The sequence below is a fragment of the Mus caroli genome, unplaced genomic scaffold (assembly GCF_978045245.1).
Source record: "Mus caroli unplaced genomic scaffold, Mus_caroli_1 scaffold_12, whole genome shotgun sequence".
NCBI lineage: Eukaryota > Metazoa > Chordata > Mammalia > Rodentia > Muridae > Mus > Mus caroli.
The window spans coordinates 7,416,206-7,431,811 of record NW_028227267.1 but is presented as its reverse complement, the minus strand read 5'-3'; the positions used below and the strand labels follow the sequence as shown (position 1 = coordinate 7,431,811).

Genomic DNA, 15,606 nt, shown 5'->3' with positions numbered 1-15,606 from the left:
AGCAGTAGAGCTGGGCAGATATCAGGCCTCTATGATATTTTGTGTACTTTTCTGTCAATAACCCCAAGATATCACTTGCCATGTTCTACTTGGGCCGTGCCTACTCCCTCATGGCCATGTGATGTGCTCACAATCTATCTAACCCCATGGTGCCTTCTTCCTTCTCCTCTTCCATCTCCTTGCGATTTCAGCCTCAGACCCCAAGCCTTGGAACCTAAGCCCTACCAACCTCTCTTAGGCTCAGCTACAGGCTGTAGGCATCTTTATTTAACCAGTAATTTTAAATTAAGGAGCAAGGCTTATACAACAAAAGCTGACATACATGAGGATTCACTGGTTTTGAGGTAACTAGACCTTGGGATGCAGAATTTAGAATTACAGTACATAGCAAGAAACCAAACATGAGCGATTCCCCCTTTTTGTCTAATGGCACAGTCTTATTTTAAATGCCTATTATGGCAATACTAAATGAAATTAGAAGTGTCCATCCAGTGGTTAGCAGCTAAGAAAGTGCATGGGTTCAAATCAACAATAGTGTGAGAAGTTGTCATGCTTTCTCTATCTCTCTTTGTGTCTGTGTTGGTACTTACAGGTGTGTGTGGTGGCCAGGGCTTGACTGGTGTCCTCTTCAGTTGCTTTCCACATTTTCTTTGGAGATAGGTTCTCTCACTGAACCCAGAGCTCACTAGTTGAATAGACTGCTGTGCCTTTCTGTGCCTCCTGCCACTGGGGTCACAGATGTGCACAACAATGCTCCACTTTTCCATAGTTGCTAGGGATGCAAATCCATGTCTCCATGCTCTCAGGGCAGGGACTGTACCAAGTGACTATATCTCCAAGCCCTTTCCTCAATCCTTCGGGGAAGAGTGAAAGGTGCACGTTGTTCTCTAGGGATGGTTTGAGCCACTTGTGAAGCAGCCACCATTGCTCATCTTGGCATGTTCATAGAGGTTTTGGAGTATTGCGTCTTAACCGTTTTAGTTTTTTAAGCCCTTGAAGATTCCAATGAAAGCCTTGGACTGAATATTTCTATTAATGAGTCTGAGTGAGCTTTTCATCCCTGCTACCAGAACCAACAAGAGGGGAAGAGTTTCCTTGGGTGTCAGTCTATCCTGATACAAAGGATGTGGCATCCAGGAAGCAGAGACAGGGCATGACTGTGCTGTGCTCACTGTCCTCTTTGGTCATCTGTTTCATCTGAGTCCCCCACTTACAGGACAAGACTGACCACATTTAGAACAGGTATTTACCATTTACTTAACCCTCTCTGGAAATGAACTCACACATACCCCAATAGGTCACTTTACTAATCAGCTAGATGCTTCAAAAAGGGCTATGAGCTCACAGTCCTAAGATGGAGGCACCAAAGCCCAAGAGGTGAGAAGCGATGGACATGGGTCAGTGCCCTCCACAGCCTTGAGTGGTGTGGTGTGCCTTGGCATGTGAAGCCTTGCTGGAAGGAAGATCTCAAGCCTTAGAGACCCTTCTCCCACTACCCACTATCTCTCTATAGCTGTTGTTTATAATGAGTTTGGAGCATCAAGAAAAGGTCTGGATGGAGAAAGAAAACATGTTTCCTGTCATGTGGGAGGGAACAATCTGCCTTCACCCAATAAGTACATGCTGCATTCTTGGCCCTGACACCAGTGCCACCCACCCAGTGCTCAGAGAGCTTGTAAAGTTTTTTCTTCAGATGATACTGTTTTAAGGGACCTTCTGCTATAGGTGGTCTGGACTGGTCAATGTTCCTTGTCTTAAATGCACTACAGTAAATGCATATCTATAGGAAATGGTTTGGACTTACAGAACTCTAACTTTTGAGAAGTCACAAGGATATCTTATCCATATGTCCTCAGAAATATTTTGCACAAAACATTGTTTTGTGTGTTTGTATGTATATATGTGTCCTTGTGTGTATAAGCTAAAGGACAACTTCAAATGTCATCCTCGGGAGCCCTCTCCAGCTTTAATTTTAAGGAGAGTGTGCCTTATCAATCAGGCCAGGCTTGACTGACCAGTGAGCCCAAATGAGGCCAAGCAGAGCCTCCCTCTGCTTCTCCAATATTGTTATTCCAAGCATTTACCACTGCCTGTGACAGCTTTTACATAAGCTCTCAGGAGCAAACTCAGGTTCTAATACTTGTGCCCCGAGCAATTTCCCAACTGCGCCATCCCCTCTTCGCATAGCCTTACCTCATGGAGACTCTGAGTGTTGATATCATGCTTCATGGGGGGAGTGGATACCGGTCTTGCTCATCTTTGCATACCACTCATGGAGAGGCCTTGGGATGGGATCAGGGAAGGAGTCACAACCACTGCCCGACCTGTACTAATTTTGCTTAGCTTAATTGCAGTTTTACAGCCTCATGATATCACCGAAACCCATTATGGGGTAGAGAGTACAAAGTGAGAAGTAAGGAGTAAAGCCTAATGGGAAATTGGGGCGAGTGAGTAACAACCTGAGCTCTGGGCTCCTCACACTTCGAGACAGGAGACATATTGCCAATTTCTAGTTGGTGTTGAATGATTTATAACTTTTTATTTGTAGTTGAGTGTTGCAGCCTGTGTTGTCATGGAAATTCTATTGAATTTATAGGCCCATTTATCCAAAATGATTTTCCAGACTTCATTTCATGGTGAATCATGTGGCTGTTACTCCCAAGTACAAAGCGATTTCGACAAAGTTTCACTTTACAAGGAGCACAAACACCAGTGGTGATTTTCATGTTTCTGAAATACAAATGAGTTCCACATGCACCTGGGGACTCTCCCTGTCCTCTGTGCCCAAAGCAGTGAGTTCCAGAGCTAACCTTGTGTACACACACGTGTGTGCGTGTGCGCGCGCACGCGTGCTAGCTTGTTTTAGTTTTAGTTTGCTTTTCTGAGAAGGGTCTAAAAATTGAATTTGAGGTAATCCTCCTGCCTCAGCATCCCAAGTGCTAGGAATTCAGGTGTGTGCCATCTTGCCTTTTTATTTTGTTAATTGTAGTTATCCTTTTTAAAATTATCTACTCAGTAGGGAGCTTGGACAGATGTGAGCCCCTGCTGGTCACATGTACTGAACTGCATTGTGCATTAGCGGATCCCTTATCACACATCCTGCTAGCTCTGCAGCATGACTTCTGGCCTTTAAGTGGTGGGACAGTCCTCTTGCCTGGGTCTCCCTAGTGCTGGGATTATAGGCACGGGCATCGTAGACTCTGTGGAGTCAGATTGTGTCCATCCCAGGTCCAGCAGCACAACTATTCAGGAAATGTTTTTCTAGTCACCACTGAGCCTCGTATACAAGGAGTTAAGTCCATACCAAATCCACAAATTCACATGCAGCTGAGGTCCTCTGGTGTCTGCTGCTCAGGCCAGAGAGAGAATTCAACTTCCCATGGGCCTCTTGGAGGCTCTGCCCTAAGGGGAACCACTGTGCTGCCTGTAAGCTGCACAGTGAGGTTTTCTTCCCTCGGCGCCCTCTTTCTATGCACAGGGTGTATGTGGCTCTTCTTGAAATCTGTCTGACTGTGGCTACAGTGAACCTGTCTCCGTTTATCTATCTGTTACATCCTTGGATGTTGGATCACAGAGTTATTTGCATTTTCTCTCCTTCCCTTTAACTAAATTTAAAGCTGTGGACAGCTGTGGCTTCCAGTGTGTAAGACGCGTGAGCAGGCGCCTCACTCCGCTGACCTTATTTGCTATTCCCTGATTCCCTGTGGAGTGGCGCTGAGCTCCTTCCAGAGCGTACCCTTGGGAATGTGGGTAGCTTACTTCCTGCGTCACACAGGGTTAAGTGGAGGGCTGCAGCTTATGGCCACCTCCCCTAATGGGGAGATAAAGGGTTAGAGCATGATACAGTTCCGCATGTGCAGTGCAGAATCTACCTCACATCTTCCTATACTTTTGCTTAACTCCAAGTAAAAACTTCATAAAACCTACAGAGCGAATTCCTGGGAAACACAACTTTGCTTAGTCACCAAGGGTCCAAATTCTTCCCTGACAGAGGAGAGATGCAAAGATGTGTGCCTGGTCCGGGAGTTCTGACAGCCACTTATGCAGAAGTGTGAGAAGGACTAAAGAAGTTATAGAGAGAATTCACAATAGACCCTCAGTTGACCTGTCTCCTGTTCTTATGGCCCTTAGACCTGGTGTGCACTTTGGGCTCACTCATCTGCTCCAAAAAGTAGAACTCCAGATGCATTAATTGCAGAAGGCAATTAGTAAAGATCCGGGTATTGTGTGCTAAACAGTATGGTATTAAACAAGCCCTCTGGATGTTTATTTGAATGTCACTTTGCTGACAGAGATGCTGAATATCCATTCGTCTTCATAACTTAGTTCTTCTAAAAATACTCTTTCAATGAAAGCTGATTGAGCCTATACCTTGGGAGTGACTCACTGGGAAACTGGCTGGCATGTGGAAAGGATCGATGTCACCATAATTGACACATCCCTCTGCTCATGCAGATTCACAATGGGAAATGTAAGCTGTCTCCTTCACCCCGACTTTCCCAAAGCAGTGCTTAGCGTATGGAGCTGAGAGTGGCCTCTGGTTTCCAGATGGGAACCCTGAGCCAAGGGTCTCATGTGGCCCTGCCTGTCTTTATGGATCTACAGGTAGTTAATGGGTACTGGGAGAGAAAAATTTTCTCCAGCCATGCAGTCACTAGTAAGCTGCCCATTTTCCTGTGACTAACACCACACCCAAGTAACCCTAATTAAACTGACTGGATCACCAAGTAGGGACATGAGAGGTAATAGGTAGAATACTTTGAAAGAAAAAGCAGATCAGCAAGAAATAGAGAGATGAGAGGGTGGTGGTTGTGTGTGTGAAGAGGATCCAAGTACATTATTACACAGGAATTTTCATAATGAAATCCATATTGTATATAGTTGATATGTACTAAAAAGAGATACGCGAGTCCAAAACCTTCCATCAGCAACTGAGCTCTGACTCCTCAAACCGAAAGTCTTTATCTCAGAATACCCACTTCTAGGACAGTTTCCTCTCAGGTACAAGAGGGTGAGCTGGGTTGTGACTGGGACCCCATTCCTTTGGGAAGAGGCTGATGAATAAGGATGTGGTGGTCAGGTCGCTGGGCCAGATTGATTTCATCATGTGACATATACAGGGCTATGTGATTTAGTCTGGAGTTCTTTGTTGCAATCTGGTGTCTGAAGGCTGACATTACAGGGACCTCATACCTTTGATTAGAAAAAAAAATCTGTCTACATCACAGAAGTGAATCTAGTAGACTCTTACAGCCTCATAATCTGGAGCTTAAGCACATGAAAATAAAGCTTTCTGATAGTAATACCACAAAATGTAGTGATTCTTCTAAAAATACCTACAAGAGCTAGAATGGTGGCTCAGGGTTTAAGAGCACACACTGCTCTTGCAGATGATGTAACTGTGGTCCCCAGCACTCTCATTGCCTGGCTAACAACCACATGTAACTCCAGTTACAGGAGACCCAGTGGCCTCTTCTGGTCTGCTCCAGTATCTGAACTCATACACACACACATATGCCCATGCCCAGAATGATATTCATAGAAATAAATCTTTATAAAATGTAAGTGCCCTCGATCACAGCAAACTCTGTTTGTATTATAAATTATTGTATAATATATGTAGTGCAATTGTTTACCATTTTCTCCATAATTAAAAATGAATAAAGCCTTTTTTCCTTGAGTATCATAGTCACAGTCCAGAGTCGGTTAAAAAATGGTTCAGTGTCTTGTGCATTAAAGAGAATTTAATGTATGTAATCTGTGGTTAACAGAACCATACCTGGGGCTACTTAAGCCACTTTGTAGGAACTTTAAAGCCTTTGGATGCCAGAAGCTTAAATCTCTTTATTCTTTCAGTGTCCTGATCCCACTTTGCCTCTCACTATTTATTTCTAGAAATATCAAAGGCTTCGTGAACTTGTTGATGACTTTGTCATTTGGGCATCTTCACTCAAGCTGCAGAGTACCCCCACTCATTTATTCTTTCAGAAACAAACTAGTAGTATTTGTACTGACCAACACTGTGCCAGGCACATCCTTGAGCCAAGCTGACTTATGTTCTGCCTGCATAGACCTTTCTGGCTAATGGCCTTGGTAGAATTCAAGAACTGGATTCTTTGATGGCATGTGATTGATATATGTGATGGTTAAATTGATTGTTAATGTGATTGGATCTGGAATCACCTGGGAGACAGTTCTGTGGGCATGTCTGTAATTTTCTACCTTGTACTGACTAGGGTAGAAGATCCATACTGTGTATGTGTGGTACCATTCTAGGGGCTGGGATCCCAGGCTGAATTAAAAAAAAAAAAAGTCAGTTGAGCACATGCACACAGTATTTGTCTGTGCCCTAGAGGAGAATGGAAGGCGAGCGCCTGCCTTAAGCTCTTCCTGTCAAGTTTAAACCCTCCACTGTGGGGCACTGTGCTTTACAGCTGTGAGCCAAATAAATCCTCTCTTCCTTAAGTTGGTTCTTAAGTTTGGCTTGTTTTTGTGTAATGCATATGCAGTCTGGCTTAACAGATGCAGAAGTACACTGTAAGAACTCAGATTATACTTCTGTGTTCACATTACCCAGTACAAGTTGTGCAGAAAGTGGACCAAGAAGAGCCTTCAGTGTGTTTAGATTTTTCCCTCTGCCCTCTTGAGACATTTTTAGTCTTAGGCACCTTTGTCTTGCCCACTGCTGCATCGCAGCTGGCTCTCTGCAGATTATCCCCAGCCATGATTGAAAGCCAACCTGCATTTCACCTCCTCCTCCTGTGCTGCCTCTGTCTAGGTCCTTCTCCACACTGCTGCTGCCTGGATGGACTTCATATGTCATTTTTTTTTATCCCCCTCAAGATTTAATTCATCTTCCTCGTTGTGTTCATTTGTGTCTGTCTTGGTCGGAGGCGCACGCACATGAATGTATGTACCTGACGTTGCCAGGAGAGGACACCAAATCCTCCGGTGATGGAGTTGCAGGCATTTCTGAGCTGCTGGGGAATGTTGACAGGTTCAGGATACTAGACCCAAGTTCTTACCAAAAGCTTTATGCATTTGTAGCCACTAAGCAATCTTCTGAGCTCCTCTAACTCTTTCATCCTGCAGCTTTTATCTATGTATGCTTTCCTGTATGGGACTTCCCAGCAGGCCCAGTTAGCCACTGACCTTTCCTCTGAGCTGCCTGGGCACCGTTTCCTTCTTTAGTTCACTGTGATCCTCTGCCCCCCTCCCGCTTTGGATGAGAGTGGTGTATAGGGAACAGAGTTTTCTAAGAGACACTATAACTGTAGCACTTGAGCATCTGAAGAGAAGATCTGCACTTGAGGGTTTCCTCTCTTTGAGTTGAGGCAGTTTCCATTTTTTAAAAATTTCATTTGTAATTCAGTTTTTACACTCCATATTCCATTCCCCACCCCTCCCCATCTACCCTTTGACTGTTCTACACCCCACATCTCGTCCCTACCCCACCTCTTCGTGGATGGTCCCACCCCTCATCCCACCTGACCTCTAAACTCCTTGGAGCCTCCAGTCTCATGAGGGTTAGGTGCATCATCTCTAAAAGAACACAGACCCTGCAGTCCTCTACTGTGTGTGTGTTGGGGGCCTCATATCAGCTGGTGTATGCTGTCTTTCTGGTGGTCCAGTGTTTGAAAGATCTCAAGGGTCCAAATTAATTAAGACTGCTGGTCCTCCTACAGGTTACCCTTTTCCTCAGCTCCTTTCAGCCTTCCCTAATTCAACAACAGGGGTCAGCTGCTTCTGTCCATTGGTTGAGTGCAAATCACTGCATCTGACTCTTTCAGCTGCTTGTTGGGTCTTTTGGAGGGCAGTCATGATAGATCTCTTTTTGTGAGCGCTCCATAGCCTTAGTAATAGTGTCAGGACTTGGGACCTCCCCTTGAGCTGGATCCCTTTGGACTTGTCACTGGACCTTCTTTTCCTCAGGCTCCTCTCCATTTCCATCCCTGTAATTCTTTCAGACAGAAACAATTATGAGTCAGAGGTGTGACTGTGGGATGGCAACCCTATCCCTCACTTGATGTCCTGTCTTCCTGCTGTAGGTGGGTTCTATAAGTTCCCTCTCCCTACTGCTGGACATTTCATCAAAGGTTCCTCCCTATGAGTCCTGGGAGTCTCTCACCTCCCAAGTCTCTGGTGCATTCTGAGGGGGAGGGGTCGCTCCGACCTCCTATTTCCTGAGGTTCCTGTTTGCATTCTTTCTGCTGGTCCTCAGGGCTTCAGTCCTGTTCCCTAACCCAATACCAGATCTCTATACCTTTAACCCCACTGCCCCACCCCCCCAACTTGTCTACTTTCCCTCCCAAGACCCTTCCTCCCTCCCCACTTGTGATTGCTTTCTTCTCTCTCCCATGTGGGACTGAGGCATTCTCATTGGGCACTTCAGCTTGTTGAGCCTTTTGAATTCTGTGGACTGTATCTTGTGTATTCTGTATGGGTTTGTTTGTTTGTTTATTGGCTAATATCCACTTATTAGTGAGTATATACCAGGCATGTCCTTTTGGGTCTGAGTTACCTCACTCAGGATGATATTTTCTAGTTCCATCCATTTACCTGCAAAAGTCAGGATGTCCTCATTCTTAATAGCTGAGTAGTATTCCATTGTGTAAATGAACCACATTTTCTGTATCCATTCTTCTGTCATGGGACATCTAGGTTGCTTCCAGCTTCTGGCTATCACAAATAAGGCTGCCATGATGTAGTGGAACACATGCCCCTGTGGCATGGTGGGCCATCTTTTGGGTATATTCCCAAGAGTGGTATAGCTGGGTCTTCAGGTAGATCTATTTCTAATTTTCTGAGGAACCTCCAGATTGATTTCAAGAGTGGTTGTACCAGTTTGCAATCCCACCAGCAATGGAGGAGTGTTCCTCTTTCTCCAAATCCTCTCCAACATGTGTTGTCACCTCAGGTTTTGATCTTAGCCATTCTGACTGGTGTAAGGTAGAATCTCAGGGTTGTTTTGACTTGCATTTCTCTGAGCACTAAGGACTTTGAACATTTCTTTAGGTGCTTCTCAGCCATTAGAGATTACTCAGTTGTGAATTATCAGTTTAGTTCTGTACTCTATTTTTTGATTGGGTTATTTGGTTTTGTGGTGATTTAACTTCTTGAATTCTTCATATATTTTGGATATTAGCCCTCTATTGGATGTGGGGTTAGTGAATATTTTTTCCCAATCAGTAGATTGCCGATTTGTCTTATCGACTATGCCCTTTGCCTTACAGAAGCTTTCCAGTTTTATGAGGTCCCATTTATCAATTCTTGATCTTAGAGCATGAACCATTGGAGTTGCGTTTAGGAAATTTCCCCCTGTGCTCATGTCCATAGTCACAGTCACCTGAGAACTGAGTTGGGCATGCAGACATAACATTAAACATTGGAGAAGGAGTTCACATTTATGAAGCTGTCCTTTCCTCCCCCTGGCTGGTCTGAGTTAGGTTTATTAACATGTACTTCTCTTGACCACCATCCATCTGTCTTAAGCTCTTTTTCCATGTATCTGCCTAAGTTTGACATTCCAAGAAAACATTAGCCTTGTCTCATTAATGGTACTCGGTCTTTTAAGCATTGACTATGTCTTCATCTGTCACCACGTCTTACACAGCGTCACCATTAAGCAGACATTCTTGCCAGGTGTAAGGAAACCCAATGATGAAGACCTTGATCTCTGAGGGGAAAGGTCACTTTTCTACAGTAATATACTCTTCTTTTTTCAGAGCTTTGAAAGTGTTGGACATTGGAGATCTTGTAAAGGCTTGCTTCTTTTGCCTTACACTCATGGCAATATCTTATACACAGAGTGGTAATGGCTGATAACACAAAATTTGATATACTGTAGGTGGTCAATAAATGTGTGAAAAATGACAATAATAATGATAAGCCTCTTCTTTCAGATTGATCATTTGTGGTTCACTCAAGTTTACATGCACAGTGATGCAAACTGAAACACATACACACACCCAACCACAGTGCACTGAGAATCAATTTAAATGAGAGCAAAACTGAGCAGTGTAAGAAGGCAGGGAGTATCTTAGAGTCCTTTGCACCCAAGGCCATGCAGTATTGCCAGTTGTTGGTGCCATCACTGTACCTACCCCACATTGCCCAGGGCTTGTGTGAGCATCTCTCCACATGTATTAGCACCTGTGCCTGGCCGGTGATGGGACTTCTTTTGAAAGTAATCTCTCCACATGTATTGACACCAGTGTCCTGGCCGGTGATGAGACTCCCTTTCCAAGTATCCTATGATGTCATATGGTGTTCTTGGTAAGGCATACCCTGGCCTGGCTAGATGGCGGATTGTCTAGTTTTTCCACTCTACTTGTTAGGCATGGTCAGACCCATCCTCATCACCCTGGCTTTGAAATGTTGACACAACAGGTCTCATGACTTTGTCCCACAATGCACTCATTCACAATGCACAATTCAGATGGTACATTCTGTGGAATCTGCCATACAATACTACTACCTCTATTCAGTGTACCAGGTCAGTGTCACTATGACATGGGTTTATCCCAATACTAGGGCTATTTAACACAGTCATACAATCATAAAGGGACTGTGAAGCCTTTCATCTTCCTTTGGAAATGGAAAACTGACAGAACAGACTGATAACTGAGTACAGAGTTAATCCTGGATTGCATCCTGCACTCAGAACTGTAAGATGATCTGTAATGGGCTTTTATTGGGCACTTACTAAATTTGAAAGTGAACCGAGAATTGGATAATATGATCACATGAATGTGAAATGTCCTTAGTATAACAATTACACAGTGATCATGTAAGAGGATATCCTTATTCTTAGAAATTACATGTTTAACTATTCCGTAGCTGGTATGCACTATCTCCCTCTTCCTTTAAGTGATTGAGTGAAAGATGAAGGTGTAGTAGCAGAGATGTGTCTGCAGAGACAGTGCCAAGGCCAGTGGGATGGAATGTAAGGTATTGTGGAGCTGGTGGTAAGGATGTGGCATTGTTAGCAGACTTCTCTGTCACTGGACTTTCCAGGCCTTTCTCTCAGCCTATTGCAGCATTTGTCTTTGGTAGAAATTACTATACAGCAACTATTCGTCATGTTTATGGAGTCTATAGTAGATTTTGGTGGTTGATGTTATTGCTGTTGTTTTGTTTGTTGCAGTCAAAATTTTCTATGCAACCACATGCCTCAACCACCCAAATTTGAGGATTACATGTGTACATCACCAACCATAGTTTGGGTGTGGCTTTTGAAAATAAGTGCAGAAACCTTGCAGGCCACTGGAGATTCTTGGGGATCTGACATTAGGATGATAAATAACCAGTGGGGAAAGTTAAGTCTAGGTATAAGCCAAACCAGAGTCGTGAAGACTGACTTAACCAAAAACGTTTGTCAGAGATGTCTTTGCAAAAGTAATTGCTGGTCTCTACCCCAATATTTTTCTCTTCATAACAGGTTGCTAGAGCCCCAGTTAATACAGCAAAACTTTATCCCTTTGTTTACTTTATCTTTAGATAGCTCCACATGTGAACATAATTCAGTAAGCTGCAACTTGAAAGCAATAGCAAGGGAAATTGATATTTCTGACCTGCACTGACTCTTTAAAAGACATTTTATTATCCAGGTGGGTGGAGCCTCGACTCAAACATTGTTATCCAAAAATGCATTTCCTTCCCAAGCTGTAAATGAAGGCACCCATGAACAGATCTTAGAATGTTTTATATCCCGTGCTATTCAGGTGCTACATTAAACACTACTGCCCCTGTTCAAGGGCTGAAGCATAAGAAAGCTTTCTGGAACGTACTTACTTCGAGAGTCTGAGTTTTAAAAGGAAAGTGAAGTGTAATTTTCTGAATATACTTGTGTGAGGATTTTTTCCCTTGATTTAATAGCTTTAAACCTGAAACCACTGACCCAATATTAAATGGTTTGAATCTATACCTCAAGTAGTGGATTTTTCTAAGTGTAAATTCATGATGTCCAAAGCTGTCCAAACCACCAGAATTGGTAAGAATTCAAGAAGATGAATTTGTGTTAAAAGAGAAAATGTTCCAAAAGTGTCTCTTTCTTCCTCCCATGGATTCCTGAATTTCCCTAGAAATTGGTTTGTTGCCTCGGCCTCAAAACACCCTGCAGACATGAACTTTTTCGGTACCATCTTAGTTCATTTTGTCATGGCAGCTCCATTCACCTTTGGCCTATTCTTCAATATCAACCTCTCCAAGCTCCCAGCTGGGATGCAAACATCCTTTCCATTCGAGGCTGTTTTAGCTCGGCATTTAGGAGCTGGGGTGAGCACTGTAGAGAAAGATAAGATTCACCATAGGATAGCTGAGTGTTTTGAAGGACCTGGGTTGTCCTCAGAGACTAAGTCCATCGAATCCTTGTTAAGATTGTGGTTTACCTTTAAAATGTTTATTCTGTGTGTGCGAGTGTTTTGCCGGCACGAATATCTATGTGTGGCTTGTGTGCCTGGAGGCCAAGAGCTCTCAGATCTAGAGTTACAGGTGGTTGTGAGCCACTCTGGGTCCTGGGAATCAAACCTGATTTCCCTAGAAAAACATCCAGTGTTCTTAACCACTGAGCCATCTCTCCAGCCCTCTCCCTAGAACTTTTAAGAAGTCTGCTGGTGTTAGCATGTGGTGGTATTGCTGGGTGGAATGGTGCTGAGATCTGACACTGTGCAGCAATGTTGTCCTCATGGTTTTTATCCTCATGACCATCCTGCCAAGTAGAAACGCTTGACTCTATGTCTCGAAGCTGCTGGAGAAAATCATCCCCTCCCTGAGGGCCGCCTAGACAAGGAGGCAGGGGTGCTGGAGTAATAACATATGCAGTTTCAGGAGACTTCTGTCATCCTTCAGTGCTTAGTCTTTTTAAATATCAGGGTACACTGAAGTATTCAGACTGTGTGGTGACAACAAGGTGAGGTACCTGGGTTTTGTCTTTTTAGTAAGAAACTAAATACAGAAGAGGGTGCTTCAAGTTGCCGTGAGAGCATGTGGAGTTCAGTGTTCTGTGATGCGCAGCCTGAAGTGACTTGATAGACACGTCCTGACGCACTTCCCTTGCCTTTACTTCCATCTCCCTAGAGCTTTTGAAGTACATTCAATGATGTAATGTATGGAATAGCTTTAATGCACACAATAAATGATAAAACTTATTTCATGGCTTTTATCATTATACTTGTTTCTTGATGAAATTTCTGACATACACCCTCCAGGTGTTTCCTGGAGATATGAGATATGGCTTAAAATCTTCTGTGTTCAACTCATCTATCATGTGTTGATAATGTAACGTTCAGGCTACCCCTCACAGGCTTAAGTTTTCTACTTGACTGTGGTGAACTATGTTCAAGCCTTGACTCTTGGGAAGGGTTCATCGTGGCTCTAGGTAAAGGCCAGAGGAATGCTCAGGAGTAGTTAGTGTTCTGGGCAGTGCTGATACAGTCAGTTGGGTATTCTGAAGTAAGTGGCAGGCTATGTGGGATGCGCTCTCACAGGCTCAAGCCAAGGAGAGCTGTGGATTTGAGAATAAGCAGGGTGTGGCCTTAGAATGTCCTCTGTACTATTCCCTACTTTTCCACAGGTTGGAAATTTTTTCTAATACATTTTTAAAACTATTTTCCAGATGCAGATTTTCTTTTACAACCCAGACGACTTTGACAGCTTTCAAACGGCAATTTCTGAGAACAGAATCATTGGAGCTATGGCCATATTTTTTCAAGTAAGTTAACGGTGGCTGAAATACTTCAACCAAAGAGTTCTTTGAAATTTTTTCCCTTAATTTGCCGAATTGTTCCATGTTTAATGAATGCATCTGTTTTCTAGTTCACACCTGTCTAAATGGAAGATATTTCATATTGTCTAATGCGTGATTTAAAATGTAAATAAGTATGTTTAGAAACATAATGAAAATTTTTGCATGAATTATTCTGATTTTATTGCTACTTGACTGTCGCGCAGATTGAGGAACACATTTATCATCTAACTTACTTTGTGGCTGAAGTGTTTCGAACAGGTTCCTTTAGAATAATAAGAGGCAGATGAAAGGGAGGTGGCTTTCTTTCCAGCAACTTTGAAATTCAACATTACCTGAAGAAGCATCAGTAAACAGCATTAGCCACTTGCTGGGAAAGACCCTTTCTTTCCATCCCTGAACTCCATGGTAGCTTGTCCTTCCTGAGACTCTGTCCAAGTTGGTTCACTTATGAAACGCGGTTCTCCATCTCTTGTTTTGTTTAAGATAGAGTTTCACAGTGTAATGCAGACAAGTCTGAAACTCACAGTAATCCTCCTGCTTTAGCTTTTCTGTGCTGGGACTGCAGGTGTGAGCCATGATACATTCCTTTTTCTCTTCTCATGTATTATATTGATTACTGCTCATAGCTCTTACATCAGCTTTTAATGAAAGGTGCAAACCTTTTGTTCTGTTTTAGATAATGCCTCTCAGGTATATTCATTCTCTCTCTCTCTCTCTCTCTCTCTCTCTCTCCCCACCCCGTCCGTTCCCGTGTGTGTGTGCGTGTGCGTGTGTTTAAGAGCACATGTGGAAGTCAGAAGGCAACTTACAGGACTGGTTTCTCTCTTTGACCTTGATCCTTAGTTTTTTTTATCTGCGGTTGTCAAGCTCGGCCAAGGCAAGTGCCTTTACCCACTGAGCCATGCTCCTCTCTGCAACTGACAGAGGCTGGAATGCCTTTGACAACAGTGACAGCTCACTCTCAAGCAATATCCATCTGGCTGTTAACCCATTGTTTTCTGACCTTATCTTCCAACAAGATGCTTTTTATATAGCTGGCTGTTACCTCCCACCCTCCTTCAAAGCCACTGTGAGCAACCAGGCCCTGTTCTGGGGGGCAGGAGTGAGGGTTGGGGGGGTGGGGTAGGTAGGTAGGTGCTGTTTGTATAGGAAAGGATACTTTGTAAAATGCTTTGAGTATTGATTTAGATGCATGCCTCACCAAAATGTTTGAATTCTTTTCTTTTCTTTTCTTTTCTTTTCTTTTCTTTTCTTTTCTTTTCTTTTCTTTTTGATTCTTCCACAAACATTGATAAATGTAGAACCAATTACAGTCTTGGGCAGGCAAGCCACCAAAACCCTTACCTGTAAAATCTAGGTTTTGAGTATTTGAAATGGCTCTAGGACACAGCTCCTACTTCATGTATGAAGTTGAATGTACATTTCATTGGTTTTTACTTTACAATGAGTCTCAGTTTGCTGTCCTAGAGACAAAACTATATAGGGCATATAATAAAAGGAACAGAATTGTGTTGGGCACATCTGTACTGAGCTGCCTCCTTCTCTTCTGGGTCAGGACACCTGTGTGCTGAGACATTGGAGTTTACTTTGTGTCTACGTAGAAAGAGAAGTTCAGTGTGGTTATTTTCTGTTTTGAATCTCCTTGTAAGATGAACCATACTTGCAGAGGACCTGGAGTCCCATGTCAGGTGACTCACAAGTGCCTATAACTCCAGCTCTAGGGAATCTGATGACCTCTTCTAGCCTCTACAGGGCACCGTTCTCAGGTGCATACATTGACACACAAATACACACATACACATAATTTAAAATAAAACAAAAATCCTTTAAAAAGGAATAATAAGTATGAAAATTTGTTA

The 15,606-nt window shown here is 43.3% G+C and overlaps 1 protein-coding gene across 3 annotated transcripts in view; it reads left to right on the top strand.

The window, feature by feature from the left end:
• Ptprg (protein tyrosine phosphatase receptor type G) overlaps nt 1–15,606 on the top strand; it is a 682,360-nt gene that overhangs the window by 465,380 nt on the left and 201,374 nt on the right. For all 3 annotated transcript variants that reach the window (XM_021181278.3, XM_021181279.3, XM_029468957.2), the window contains exon 5: nt 13,616–13,711. In XM_021181278.3, coding sequence (XP_021036937.1) covers nt 13,616–13,711 — 96 coding nt within the window. The remainder of the gene's footprint in view (nt 1–13,615; nt 13,712–15,606) is intronic.